At 59.4% G+C, this 13,722-nt stretch overlaps 1 protein-coding gene across 3 annotated transcripts in view; it reads right to left on the minus strand.

Moving 5' to 3' along the window:
• Positions 1 to 317: 317 nt before the first annotated feature.
• The window catches only part of TIE1 (tyrosine kinase with immunoglobulin like and EGF like domains 1), a 29,851-nt gene continuing 16,446 nt past the window's right edge, over positions 318 to 13,722 (minus strand). For 2 of the 3 annotated variants that reach the window (XM_040072423.2, XM_040072422.2), the window contains 21 exons: positions 13,201 to 13,311; positions 12,938 to 13,093; positions 12,715 to 12,846; positions 12,286 to 12,426; positions 11,959 to 12,087; positions 11,431 to 11,576; positions 11,142 to 11,286; positions 10,730 to 10,888; positions 10,424 to 10,561; positions 10,034 to 10,324; positions 8,716 to 9,006; positions 7,885 to 8,198; positions 7,573 to 7,783; positions 7,263 to 7,373; positions 6,968 to 7,158; positions 6,728 to 6,841; positions 6,524 to 6,594; positions 6,232 to 6,272; positions 6,013 to 6,109; positions 5,668 to 5,767; positions 3,789 to 5,429 (listed from right to left, as the gene is read on the minus strand). In XM_040072423.2, the coding sequence (XP_039928357.1) occupies positions 5,358 to 5,429; positions 5,668 to 5,767; positions 6,013 to 6,109; positions 6,232 to 6,272; positions 6,524 to 6,594; positions 6,728 to 6,841; positions 6,968 to 7,158; positions 7,263 to 7,373; positions 7,573 to 7,783; positions 7,885 to 8,198; positions 8,716 to 9,006; positions 10,034 to 10,324; positions 10,424 to 10,561; positions 10,730 to 10,888; positions 11,142 to 11,286; positions 11,431 to 11,576; positions 11,959 to 12,087; positions 12,286 to 12,426; positions 12,715 to 12,846; positions 12,938 to 13,093; positions 13,201 to 13,311 (3,161 nt within the window). In that variant the 3' untranslated portion in view covers positions 3,789 to 5,357. Of the gene's footprint in view, positions 336 to 619; positions 750 to 2,876; positions 5,430 to 5,667; positions 5,768 to 6,012; positions 6,110 to 6,231; positions 6,273 to 6,523; positions 6,595 to 6,727; positions 6,842 to 6,967; positions 7,159 to 7,262; positions 7,374 to 7,572; positions 7,784 to 7,884; positions 8,199 to 8,715; positions 9,007 to 10,033; positions 10,325 to 10,423; positions 10,562 to 10,729; positions 10,889 to 11,141; positions 11,287 to 11,430; positions 11,577 to 11,958; positions 12,088 to 12,285; positions 12,427 to 12,714; positions 12,847 to 12,937; positions 13,094 to 13,200; positions 13,312 to 13,722 lie in introns of those variants that run through there. The other variant, XM_040072425.2, reaches the window with a different exon arrangement.

Raw genomic sequence — 13,722 nt, forward strand, 5'->3', positions numbered from 1 at the left:
GGGCTCAGCATGTTGCCAGCCCCCGTGGCGGGCAGAAGGTCAGGGGACCCAGATCTGGGGACTGTCCAGTTGTCACAGGGTATTGCCCAGTCAGAGGGACTCACCCACTGCATCCACGCTGAGCTCCCGCCCGTACTTCGTGTGGTTTGTGGTGGCATTCAGGACACGGAGGTGGAGCTCGGTGAAGAGCCGCACGTCCTGGCTGGGGAAGACGCAGACGTGTCGCCTTCTGCCAGCCCCACAGTGCCACGTGGAGACCGTGCACATTCTGGGCACATCCCTGAGGAATGGAGAGCGGGGTCTTGCAGCACCTCACGTCTCCTGCGTGGGCCAAGCTTGAGGAGAGGGAACATGGGGCACAGCACTGAGACCTCGGTGTCACCAGCCCCTTTCCTGTGTCACCATCTGCTGCAGGGCACCATCCCCGTGGGACTGAGGGACAGCCAAGGCCTTAGCCCTGCTGCAGGGTGTGCAGTGGCCGCTGTGTATCTTCTGTGGGTTCTCCATCTCTCCTTGCAGCTTGGAGCCACTGGGATGGCCTAGATTGCTGTTACATCCCGACCCTGCTGCTCTCTGTGCAGCAAGGAGGAGGCTGGGCTGTGTCCCCATCATCTCCTACCTGCTGTACCAGTAGTAGAAGTGGCACATCCCAGTTGTCGTCTCCTCCTCGTCCCAGAAGCAGGTAAGGTCCTCGAAGGAGCGGGAGAAGCAGAGGATGTCCTCGGACACGCCTGCTAGCAGTGCAGCATCTGGGAGGAGTGTGGGCATGAAAGAGCCCCTGGGCACAAGCCCATCCCCATCTCACCTGCTTCCACCTGCCCCATGCCCGCTGGCACTGGGGGGTGGCCTGAGCATAGCCGTGGCACAGGTGCTCTCCACCAGCTTGGCACACTGGGGAGGGACACAGCACCCGTGCTGGCTGCTGGCTTGCACTGGGGTCCTGGCTGGTGCGGGGCTCTCCCCGGCCCCACCACGCCCCTCTCCTGAGTATGCGAGGTCCTTGAGGACAAACAAACATCCCGAAATAGCCCTGCGGTCAGAGGGGAGCTCAGGGCCCAGCGATCAGGGGGAAGCACCCCTGCCCTGCTCGTGCCGGAAGGTGTGCGGAAGTGAGATAAGGAGGAGCAGCACCCCAGAGAAAGGGAAAGGGCCTGGGGGCTGGTGTGGGGGCATGTGGTCCTGGGCAGGGAGAGATCCCCAAACCCCTGCCCAGGAACTGCCCTGGGGGCACGTGGGTTTCCCTGTCCCCCTCAGTAAGCCGTGCTCCCTGTTGTTATGTGGACAAACTGGAGCATCACACCCTGCAGGATCTCCATCTGAGGCACTGGTAGCTCTGCTGACACACGGGTGCCTGCCCCTGTTGTCGTGGAAGAGGGGACAGCCCCCAGATGCAGATGTGTTATCCACAGGGGTAGTCTTGCTGCCCCCAGCATTGCTTCAGCAGTCCCTTCTCCCCCATTCCCGCTGCCCGGGGACCTGCTCCGGCCCTCTTCCTCCTCCCCTTCCTATTGGCATTTGCTGCCTTCCCCAGGGGTTGCCCCTAGCTTTGGGACGAGCCCGCTGCCAACATCTGCTGCATTTGCTGAGTGTATCCATTCTCTGCCACACCCCCACTGCACTGGCAACTGAGCCCACCCTGGGCAGAGAATACATCACAGTTCCCGAATGTTCTTGCCACCTTCTTGGTGTCCTACTGCTTGCCCTGTTCTTCTCTTGCCCTGATCCCCCCAGCCCTGTTCCTCATTTCCCAGCCCTGTGTTGCCTTCTTCCCCAGGCCCATTGTCCCATCTTCACCACAGCCCCCCCACCCGCTCTTCTCTTTTTGCCCCGCTTGCCCCACCCCAGGCCTGGTGCTGGCTCCATGGCCTCACCCAGCTCTGAGCACCAGGAGATGAAGTGGCCAGGCCCCAGCAGCTCGGTGGCACAGGGACCCATGGCATCAGTGAGAGGCCACCCTGGTCCTGTGGGCTATCAGAGCATCTTTGCCGAGCACAGCCCATTTCTTAGGACAGGCAGCTGCCCAGCTCTGCAGCCCGCACCAGCCATGCTCGGGCAATGCTGCCAAGCCAGCGGAGGGCTCAAGGCACAACGATTTTGCACAGGCTGTGGGCAGAGAGAGGATGAGTCCAACCCTGACCCTCGTCCCACTGCCCCTATGGGGATGACCCAAAATGTGCTCCCAAGTTTGTTCTGGCCAGAGACCTGGGGTGGGGCTGGAGAGACAAGCAGGAGATCAACAGGGTTTTATTCAGTTAATACTTTTTATGGTGTTACAGAAAGTTCTGACGGGGCTAAAGAAGCACTCAAAGAATGCACGGAGAAGCTTGAAATGAGACAAAGTTGGGGAGTAGCTCTGGCAGGTGCAGTGAGCCAGAATGGGGCCAACTATCAGCCAAGACAAGGGTGTCCAGAGGAACAGTGAGATCATGGCAAGGCTGGTGCAGGAGCACCGGGGTTAGCCTGGAAGTGCCACTGCATTGCCCATGGTGCAGAGCTGTGCCATCAGATGTTGACTTGAGTCTTGCTCAAACCCTCATCATGTCATAACTCTGAGAACTTCTGATGAGTGAGGAGCCCCTCTGCTACCTGAGCAGGACTGGGAGCACCAAACTGCCATATCCAGGGGCAACCCATGGGCAGCCAAGCTCAGCTTGCAGAGAGCATGGATGTTTCTTTACTCCAAGCATCTCAGGGTGTCCCACAGGTGAGAAGGGCACTCCATTGCTCACCCTGCACACCCCCTGCACACACTCCTGGAATGCCCCCTTCCCAATCCTATAAATTTTGGCTGCTGTGAAGTGCTTGCTGCCCACACCTGGCATTCTAGTTCCTCTCCAGCCCATCCTTTGGGGGAGAAAATAGCCCCAAGGACCTACCTTGGGATGTCACTGGCTCAGGTGCTGACGGTGGGTTGCAGAGGCTGAGCAGGATGGCAGGGAGCAGTGAAAGCTGCCAGCCCTGGCACAGGCAGGCTGCCATCCTGCAACCTGTGTGCCGGAGCCACGCGTGCCGCACTGGGCCCTTCCCAGTGTCCTGGGAGCTGCTGCGGCTCCTCTGGGCGATACCTTTATCTGGGAAGTGGTGGCTGTGCTGCTCAGGAAGCCTGGCTGGGGGCTCCCCCCGCCCCATCACCAGCACTTCCCTGTGCCTGAAACCACAATGCCACAGTCCCTCTGCCGCCGGCCGCAGTGCCAAGAGAGACTGCTCCTATCAGATAGGCGGCATGTCCTGCCCTTGTGGCTACTGGCATGCTGGGAGGATGGGGTAGGAAGAAAAACAACCCCCGAGAAAGGAGGCCCCTGTGTGGGGCAGGGCAGGCTGTTGGGGCTGCTGCCACGTGGGAGCATGGGATATGGCACAGCTGATCTGCCTCCCTTGTGTCCCGTGCCGGCCGGCACTGGTGCGCTCCAGGTCTGCTCTGCCATCTCCCTGGCTGTGCTGGGAGCAGAGCTGCAGGCACAGGAGGCAGAGCCCACAGAGGTGCCAGTGTTGCAGGAGCAGGGCCACCACGGTGAAGTCCCACAGTCATGCCCAACCTCATGCCAGTCCGCTAATTCCGGTGGCTGGAGGGTCTCCCGTCCTGCCAGGGCACAGCACGGCTGCATAGCCGGGGGGCACCAGCCAGGGCACAAGGAGCCACTTGCACATGTGCTCCCTGTGCACCAAGGCCAGGTTTGCTTCTTCAAGCCCAGCAGCTGAGGACAGCACCAGAGGCATGAGGGGAGACAAGAGCAGCCAGCTCCAACTACCGCAGACAAATTTTGTCAAAAAAAGCAGAAAGACCTAGGTACGAGCAGGACTGGTGACACTGCCCCAGCCACTGTTCCCAGCTGGGAGCAGAGGGGGACGGAGGCAGTGGCACATGTCAGGCTGTTTGTGAGGGCCAGTCCCCATCACTGATTCACTGGGGACCTCAGGGATGGGGCTCACTAACGGCTGCAGTTGACACCAAAGAGCACTGGGGGCTGGAATGGAAAATCAGAATGGTACTGACAGGGTTCAGAGACCTTCTGGGGATAAAAGACTCTTGCCCAAGAGGACAGTGCAAATGCACCTGTCTCCAGCAGGGATACCAGGTTCTGCAGGAGCCAGTTTTGCTTCTCGTGGGACTGCAGAAGATGGATAGACAGACAGTTGGATGGCATGTTCAGGGCTGACAAGCTGAAGCCAGCAGAGGTGAAGCCCAACCACTCTTGGGGTAACAAACAGAGCAGTGCAGGTGAGGGACCAAAGCCTGGGACAGGAGCTCCTCGAGGGATGGACACGTGAGGATCACCCTGGCAGCACAGGTTCAAGCAGGCTGGTCGAACAGCCGTCACTTTGCCAGATGTGGGAAGTTACCTGATGGCTTGGCACAGTGCTGGGAGGTGCCAGCTGGCCAGGATGGGAAGAGTGTGGAGTTGCACAGCTCCACAGGACCCAGCTGGAGGAGCAGGGCCATCCCTTTAAAGAGCAGCCAGCTGAGGGGAAGCTGCAGGAACGATTTTCAAGCATGCAAGAGGCAGCTGTGCAAAGGAAGGACATAGTCTGTTCTCCATATCCCTTTGGGGACAAGACCAAGTCTTAAACTGTGTGTGTGGGGAAAGATCCCAGTTGGATCCTAAGGAAATCCATCTCCCTGGCATGATGAGACCTGGGGCTAGTCTGGAAATGCTAGGACATTCCTGGGGATTATCAGAGGACCCCAGTGGGAACAGGAGCCTGAGGAGTGCCCAGCACAGCAGCAGATCACTGAGCCCCCACATCCTGTTCCCCAGTGCTGTCAGCTGGGCAGAGCTGGGTCCCCAGCAACACTCCTCTGGACCTGGCTGTTGCATGATCTTTATTGTCCATAAGGCAGAGCTGACATCTCTGAAGGGTCACTGCAGAGCTGGAGGCTGTGCACAGCCAACACTGTCCCTTTGCACCTGCTGGGGTGGCCCCATCCCATGCCAGCAGTGCTGCTCACAACCCCTGGCACCACTTGAGGCCCAGGGCATGCTGAGAGCTGCAGGGCAGGCAGCTGCTGTGCTGCTGCTTCCTCCTCTCGCCCCAAAGCTTGAGCATTTGTGTCCATGGGCTTAGGCAGTACCCCGGCTTCTGAGGAAGGCCTTCTCCTGCCTGCTCTGCTGCCAGCGCCCTGCTGCTGCTGCTGCTTGTCCTTGGGGCCATCACAGCGTGTCCCCAGCAGTGTAGGGCTGTTAGTGGCTGGCACCATGCCAGGGAGGGGATGGCACGGTCCTGCTGCAGGGAAGGCTCTTGGGAAGGGGCACTGCCATTTGGCTGCTTGGCCCTGGAGCGGGACAGGCAGCCCACTGTCCCCACAGCACCGTTCCAGCAGGTTGGGGCCAGTGTTGTCCCTCAGAGCGGTGCCAGGTTCATGCCTCCTCGGCGGTGGCATCAATCCCCGCGTAGGTGAAGTTCTCGAACAGAGCCATGTTCACGTAGGCCTGTGAGGGAAGCCCAGTTAGGAGCCGGTTGTGAGCATGTCCACATCTACCTCCCGTCCCCGCTAGCATGCTCGGGCACTCAGTATTCTCTCCCCGCACCCAAAAAGCGATAGTGGGGTTAACCCCCACACGTGGTTCTGCTGCTAGCTATCCGGTCCTCGAGCCCAAGGGATGCTCCAGCATGTGGAAAAGCCCCGTGCCCCGTAGGCATCCCTCCCACTGAGCCGCTACCGCTCACCTTCCTGGCCTCCAGCATGCGGATGAGCTGCATGGAGATCTGGGCGAAGGGAGGGCGCTCGTAGGGGCGGTCGCGCCAGCACTGCCGCATCAGCTCGTACCTGCGGGCGGAGAGTCGCGGGCGGCTCAGCGCGCACAGGAGGAGAGGGGACGGAAAAGTTGTGGGAGTTGAGGGAAGCAGGCAGGAAACTAAAGCCCAGGAAAGGTGTTCGGGCATGGAACCCCAGCCCATCGCTCAGCCACAATGCAGAGACAACCAGGCAGAAGCTAGTGAAAGCTGGTGTGAGCCCGGCGGGGCACTGGGGATACGTGGGTGCCACCATCAGCCGAGGCTCTGTCCACTTACACCTCGTCATCACAGTTGCGTGGCTTCTCCATGCGGTATCCCTGGGGCAGCTTCTCGTAGAGCTCGGCGCACGTCATCCCGCAGTACGGTGTCCCCCCTACAGCCAGAGACACACAGGGGCTGAGGAGGTGACAGTCCCTGGGGTGTTCCCCCCAGAGCTCCAGGATAACCAGACCTACAGGGACCTGAGTGAAGGCAGGGGACAGAGAAGAGCCTTACCCAAGCTGACAATCTCCCAGAGCAGGACACCGAATGACCACCTGAAAGGGGAGGAGCCGAGGCTGTGGCAGAGCGCCCGGCTGTGCCCTGCTGATGGGCACAGGGCAAAGCCCAGGGTGGAACAGGCAGCCAGGGCTTGGGCTGAGCCAGCAGCTCCTCAGGGAGATGCACCAGCATCACCTACTGTCCTTGCAGCACCCAGAGCAATAGCATTGCCTCTCTGACTGCTCCAGAGAGGGGCAGCCACACCACAGCCATGCCCCAGCCCAGTGCCCCTGCCTGCAGCACTTACACATCGCTCTTGGTGGTGTACACGCTGTAGTTGAGGGACTCGATGGCCATCCAGCGAACTGGCAAACGGCCCTGGGAAAAGAGAGCCACCATCAGGGCTGGGAGGTGCTCCCTGGGTGGAAGATAGCTGTGATCCAGCCAGTGGTGGGTATCCTGCCCACCACATTGGTGCAGGCCCCATGGAGATGTTTCACTTCTGGCTCACCATTGTCTTCTTCACATAGACCTCCTCCCCTCTGGACAGGCCAAAGTCAGCAATTTTGGAGGCCAGGTTTTCTCCCACCAAAATGTTTCTTGCTGCCAGGTCCCTGTGAATGAACTGAAAAGCACGAGCAATTAGCAGGAGCTACACGCTCCCCCCTGCTGGCCCCAGGGACTTCATGCCTCGATGGGGAACCCTCAGGCCTCAGGGAAAGGGTGATCTGAGGGGCTCACTGAAACGTACCTGCTTCTCACTCAGGTACTGCATCCCCTTGGCCACATCTGAAGCAAACTGGAGGAGCTGCTGGGATGTGAGGGTGGAGGCAGTGCCATGCTCCTTGGCAAAGGCTGGGTCTGTCTCCAAGACTCGGCTTTTGCGGAGGAAGTCAAGGAGGTTTCCATATGGAGCATACTCAATGGCGATGTACAGGTAGCCTGGGGGGCAGGAGGAGGTTGGGCTACTGGGGGTCTTCCCAGCAAAAAGGAGTAGACAGCTGGGCAGAGGGTGTGGGGCTGGGGTAGAATGGGACAGCCCTCACCCTTGTTCTCACAGGCACCCAGCAAGTTGATGATGTTGGGGTGATGGCCCAATTTGCACAGCACCTCCAGCTCCCCGGCAAAGTCCCGATGGTCATTCTCTGAAGCAAACTCTGGAAGCAAAAAGGGGATGAACACCTCAGGCCTACAACAGTGGCCTTTCCTCTGCTTCTCTGCAAAGGACTCCTGATGCTCCCCAGCACATGGCCAGGACGCATGCCCAGGACGCATGCTCCCCAGCACATGCCCAAGCATGGCCCAGGACGCAGCTGCAGCACTCAGCCCACCCTGCCTGCCTCCCCCAACACTCACCTTTCAGCATCTTGATGGCTGCATTCATTTTCAGGCCGTCCTTTTTGATCATGGCCCTGATTACCTGCCCGAAGTTGCCCTCCCCGATCATGTCCTCAAACTTGATGTCTTCCCACTCCAGGATGGGGTAGCTGAGGGGCTCAGGCTGCGGCTTGGGCCGGCGTGTCAGGGTCAGGGTCCCTGAGTTGAACTGTAGGATGGTCTCTTCCCCCTGGCACATGGAAGCGGGTGAGGTTAGGGGCACCAGGCACCTCTCTGCCCACGCGGCAGTCCCAGCAGGACAGGAGTCATGGGCAAGGGTGGGCTCCGCACCCTCTCCGCGTGGAAGTGAGGTCTGGCTGCATCCGGACTGGAGGCTATGGAACGTGACCTGGATCGGGCTGGGACGTGGGGAGCAGGGGACACGGTCCTGGCGGGGCAGGCGGCACTCACCGAGCCAGACTGGTACGTAAAGGTGCGGCGCCGGTGGAAAAAATTCTTCTTGATGAGGAAAAGTGCCAGGAGAGCAAAGAGGATGGTGAAGCAAGTGACGGACACAGAGCCAACAATGGCCAAGAGCAGCTGCTGGTCTGTTCCCGCCTGCTCAGTGCTCTGGCTGCCCAGGCTGGGCGGCACGCTCAGCGCTCCTGCCAAAAGGAGGGACGGAGGGTTGCGGTCCGTGGTCGAACCCTGCCTGGCCTGCAGAGGTGGCCAACCCCCATGACAGCAGCCCTCTCACAGCACCCAGGCCCCCAGTGAAGATACCATAACCCCATCCTGAGCTCACACAGAGGGGAAAGTGTCCCAGCCCAGCTCCTGACCCTGAACCACTGTTTTCTGGACCTCCAATCAGCTTTGGGCCAAGCCATGATCTCCTCCCATGGTGGCTCTGCTCTGCTCCCCTAGCTCCTTCATTCCCATCTCCCTCTGTTCTAGGCAGAGCCAGTCTATAGGCGCCATGCTGTCATCATGTCACCCCTGCCCCTGTAGGACTAGGAGGAACAGGTTTTCTTAAGACACCAAAAGTTTTGGGTTTGGGCTGCTGCTTCAGAGCAACATTCAGAGGTTACCGCAAGCACCCCAATCATTTTTTGCTGACCCAGAATCTGAGCCCAAGCTGCAGCAGAGCTGTGAGCCCCCTGCCTGCTGGGACACCCCTCTCACCATCCCCAAGGGTCTTGGCTTTCACGGGCTGGCTCCATTCCCCTGGAACATGGGAGTTGGCACGGACACGAAACTGGTAGCTGGTGCTGGCATTGAGGCCCCCCACAATCTTGGTGGTCTCGGCGCCGCTGTCGGTGTCAATCCACTGGGGTTCACTGGTGCCCCCCACCTGCTGCAGCTCCACAATGTACTTGGTGATGCCCCCGTTGGGGTACTCGGGCACCTGCCAGGAGAGCCTGACGGCGGTGTCAGACACGGGCTCTGCCAAGAGCAACTGTGGGGAGGAGGGCCCTGGAACCAAGAGAGGAGAGTGTCAGTCCCAGAATGGGGCTCCTCGTGCTACAGGGGCTCAATTTTGCTGTTAGGATTGGACCCTGTGGTTGGCAATGGCAACCAGAGCCAGGTCAGCTTTGAGGGACCTTCAGGGACCCCTGGCCTCTGCTTGGAGGAGGTGGAGGTGCTCTCCATGTACTGCAGTGAAGCAGGGCTGTACCCCCAAATGTTCCAGCCATACAGACCATCTGAGGTCTGGATGCCTGTGTATTGACTAGCTCTTGTCACATTTTATTTCTTCAGGCCTCTCTCACATGCTGTGCTCCCACCACCTCCTCTGAGCCCTCTCCTGCCTGCCCACATCCCTAACCCCAAATCCCCAAGTCATACAAAGCTCTTACAAGCAGAGCAGAGGAAACCTTTCATCCCGCAAGCCTGATGCCTGCCAGTCCTCTCAATGTGCACCATACAGTGCCAAGCCTCCCCAAAGGCCTCATGGCATGTCTTTCCCCTTGGCTGCCAGAAAGCTTGGTCAGCCTGGTGCACCGCCTCTCCATGGTCTTCCACCTGCTGCAGGGGCTGTGTGTGTGTGCGCCCACAGATAGGACTGCAGGGCTCCCCAGGCCCTAGTGACCACCCAGCAAAATTACCTGGCAGCAGGGTCAAAGCAAACCAAAGGGAAATATTTTTTTCACGCAGAGTATAATTATATTGAAGAACTTGTTGCTACAGGGTATTGTAAAGGCTGCAGGAATAGACAGGTCCATCAGGGTTTGGGCAAGGGTGCAGATAATAGATCTGTTTGTGAGCATCACTCATGATGGCCCAAATGTCACATTCAGCTTAGGATGTTTCTCAGCTCCTTAGTGCTGGAGGCTGCAGGGTCTAGTGAGGAAAGGAGGGCCCATTTTCCCCAAACATCTGTTTATATTCTAGCAGAGATAGGATAAGGAACAGCCAGACCTGGGGATAGTTGCTGTTACAATTATAACTGATTTATCATTGCAATTCCCTGTTATATTTCCCTGCATCCCGCTGGACCCACCTTTGCTGTTGATCATGACCTTATAGGGGTCAGAGGGCGGCCCCAGGCTGGTGCAGTGGTACACCAGCACCTCCAGCCTGTACTCCTTGTTAAACTCCAAGTCCCCGATGCGGGCAGAGAGCACAGAGATGGACGTGATGTTTCTCTCAGACACCAAGCGCCTTGCAGAGTCGAAGAGGTGGACAATGAACCCGTGTGCTGGCTCATGGTTGCTTGGCAACTTCCAGTTGACATGAAGCATGTTTTTTTCTTCTATGGACCAGCCTTCAATCACAGGCTTGACTGTGGGCTCTGCAAACAAAAAGGAAGCAAAACCTCACAGCACATCAGCTGTGAGACTTTGCAGGCTCTGTGCTGTGCAGGGTCAGGGTCAGGAAGACTGAAGCTCACCAAGGCAGTCAGTTACCATGATGGCTTCGGGACCCTTGCTGCCCTCCCCACCAGCCCCTGGCCGGCTCAGCTGCACCTTGACGATGTAGGCGGTCACTGGCCGGAGGTTCATGAGGGTGATGTTCTCGCTGTTGTCCACTGTTGGCCAAGAGGACATGTCAAAACCATGCCCAACATCCACAGTCTGCCCGGCCACCAGCATCCTCCTCAGCATCGCCATGGGGGGGCTGGTATGGAGACATCTGCCCACCCCAGACCTCACCCTCCCACGCAGCTTCTGTGTCCCCCAGCCCTGCAGATACATACCCACAATGGATGACCATGCTGAATTGTCATCCTTGGGCTTGTAGAAGAGCTTGATGGAGGTGATGGGTCCGTCACCAGAGAAGCTGTCCACAGGTGACACCACGAGCTGGCGACTCTGCTTGGCCAACAGCCGGGGGGCGCTCAAGGGCACCGGTGGCACTTGGGAAGAAGGGGATGACACTGGTGGGACTGGGAGCAACACGGAGGAGAGCAGGTGGATACATCTGCCACCTCTTGGCTCCTTCCAGCTTTGTCAGGAAAGTCTTTTATAATCACCCAAACTCCTCTGCTGGCACTGCAGCCCATTATGGGAGGCACCCAGTCCAGTGCAGGGATAGTATTGCCACACCATGCTGGCAGCCTCCCCCAGCAGCCCTGGCTTGTCCTGCTCATGCCACCACACTTTCCTCACCTCGGATATTGACCTTGACTTTCCGGCTGTCCTGGCCCCCGGTCGTGGAGACCCGGCACTCCCAGAGCCCCGTGTCCGCCTTCGAAAGGTGCCGCACCTCAAACTCACAGGTGATCTGCTTCGGCTCGATGATGGTTTTGATGACCTGTGGCACAGAGGGTGCTGTCAGCCCCTCCACTCAGCCCCTGGCTCAGCCCCCCATCAGTCTGAAGCTGACCAGCAGCCCCAGGTACTCTTGAGGGAGCTGTCAACATGGAGATGGTGGTGGGTCCAGGGCACGGGGCAGTACCTTGAGCACCGTGCCGTCAGCCTTGCGCAGCTCCACGCTGTCCCTGGTGGGCAGTGGGTTGCCAATGGCCACGCAGCTGATGATGGGCTCCGAGCCCAGGTTGAACTCCAGCTCCGAGGCCAGTTGGATGATCTGGGGGAACCGGTCTGGTATGCAGAAATCAACATTAGGGCTGGCCCTGCTCCTCCCCAGGCGCAAGCCTGGCACACTTTCTTGGACCCAGATGCAGCCAGACTGTGGCGCCAAGGGAAAGGTGATGGATGCTGTGGTCCAGCCCTGATCCCCACCCCACATGCTGAGCTCAGCAACACTCTCAGCACAGATAATGCTGGGCTGGCAGACCAGATGTTGCCTTTGCAGTGTCGTGGTTTCCACAGACCTGGAGGCTATTTCTACAGGCAAGGGGTCCTGCTGAACCAGCTGGCAAGACCAATAGCCAATGGTCCTCCCGGTCACTGGTGAGGAAGGAGCTGGTGCCCGCTTGAGGGTGGGGGATGGAAACCCACCACTGCCCTGTGCCAGTCTCACCTGACTTCTCACAGTGCTGCCCATGCCAGCCTGCAGGGCAGACACAGCCACTGAAGCGGTTACAGCTGCCTCCGTTCTGGCAGGTGCACTCCAGGGCACAGTCAGGGCCGTAGAATCCTGAGGGACAGGCTGTGGGAAGAGGAGAGCTCACTGCTACCCCTGGCCATGTGACAGGACTGCAGAGACAGCAAGCACCTGATGCAGGCAGCAGCCTGTGCTGACCCTCAGATGTGGAGAGGTTTGCAGAGGTGCTGCTGGAGAGCAGCCAGGCCCTGGAGGAAGCCCAGGCTGGGTAGGAGACCTGATGGGACACCCACGTTGCTGTACCTTGGTCGCAGCGGGAGCCACTCCAGCCCGAGGCGCAGGAGCAGCCATAGGGGTCGAGCAGGCAGAAGCTCAGCCCCCGGCAGCCCTGGGCTCTCTGGCACGTCTCCTGGCAGTTGCGGCCAAACTGGCCTTCCCGGCAGGCTGGAAAGAGAAGCATGGTCTGCCCTCACCCACCATTCATCCATGCAGTTACTGCTTGTGCATGGCACAGAGCTGTCTCGGGTGCCCAAGCCCTGTATCACCACCTCGAGGAGACACGGGACCCACATGGGTGGTCCAGCCCTGGCCCAGAAACAGAGGGCACTGAGGGTGGGGAGGCACCGGGGAGGAACACGGCATTTCTAGACACAGTGCTCAGGTCTAGGGGTGCAGAGGAGCCCCCACGTATGTCCTGGGCACAGCACCCAGTGCTGGGTGGGTGGAACTCACCTCTCTCACAGCGGGTGCCCATGAACCCTGGAGGGCAGATGCATTCGCCAACGTGGTCGTGGCAGATGCCGCCGTTCAGACAGTCGGGACAGTCCTTCTCACAGGATGGTCCCCATTTCTTAGCAGGGCAGGCTGCAGAGAGAGCGCAGGGGACCAGAGTGTCACCCGCCGCAGGGCGGGGTACGGCTGTCCCCAGTCCCCAGGCAACCAGGGCCCTGCTCACCTCTCACAATGAGGCGGTAGAAGGCGCTCCACAGAGGGCTGTCCCCCATGAACGTGGCACTGTAGACGCCGTTTTCGCTGACACTGACATTGGGGAGTGTCAGGACAACGTGGTCATCCTGCACCTCACCCCGATCTGTGGTCTGGTAGTAGGTGCCTGCAAGGGGACAAAGGATTATCTGCGACCTCCTGTGCTCCCAGGGCCAGCGCCAGGCACCAGCTGGGAGCAGCTCCAGCCCTGTGTCTGCTCTTGGAACCACTTGCCATTTCTTTTCCACATAACATCTGTCTCCTTCCTCTTGAGGATCCTGGCAGAGAAGGTGGCCGCTTCAGCAACATTCACAGACTGTGTGGCCTTCACCGGGAAGAGGTGGGCTGCAGAGCAGGAGGAAGCACAGGTTGCACAGCAGTCACCCCCGAGGGCACTCACACCTGAGGGCAGTGCTGATGCCCTCAGCCCAGTCACACCAGGACACACCCTGGCACAGCCCAGCACCCACCACGTGTTTCTGCTGGAATGTCATGACACATCTCCCTGTTCGCTCCCTGTTGGACCCAGGACCCCCCAAGCCTCTGCAGGGACAGGTCTCCCTTCCTGGCCCCTTCACCCCCTTCAGGCAGACACCAAGGAACGGGATTTTGTCATCCTGCCTTATGACCAGCCCACCATCTGCATAGAATGCTGGTGGCAACAGTCTGGGGAGGTGACATCTGGAACAAGAGTGCAGGGTGCACCCTCCCTGCTGGTGAGGTGTGGAGTGCTGCAGGCAGGGAAAGCAGGGCAGG

Source organism: Hirundo rustica, chromosome 9 (assembly GCF_015227805.2).
Source record: "Hirundo rustica isolate bHirRus1 chromosome 9, bHirRus1.pri.v3, whole genome shotgun sequence".
Lineage (NCBI taxonomy): Eukaryota > Metazoa > Chordata > Aves > Passeriformes > Hirundinidae > Hirundo > Hirundo rustica.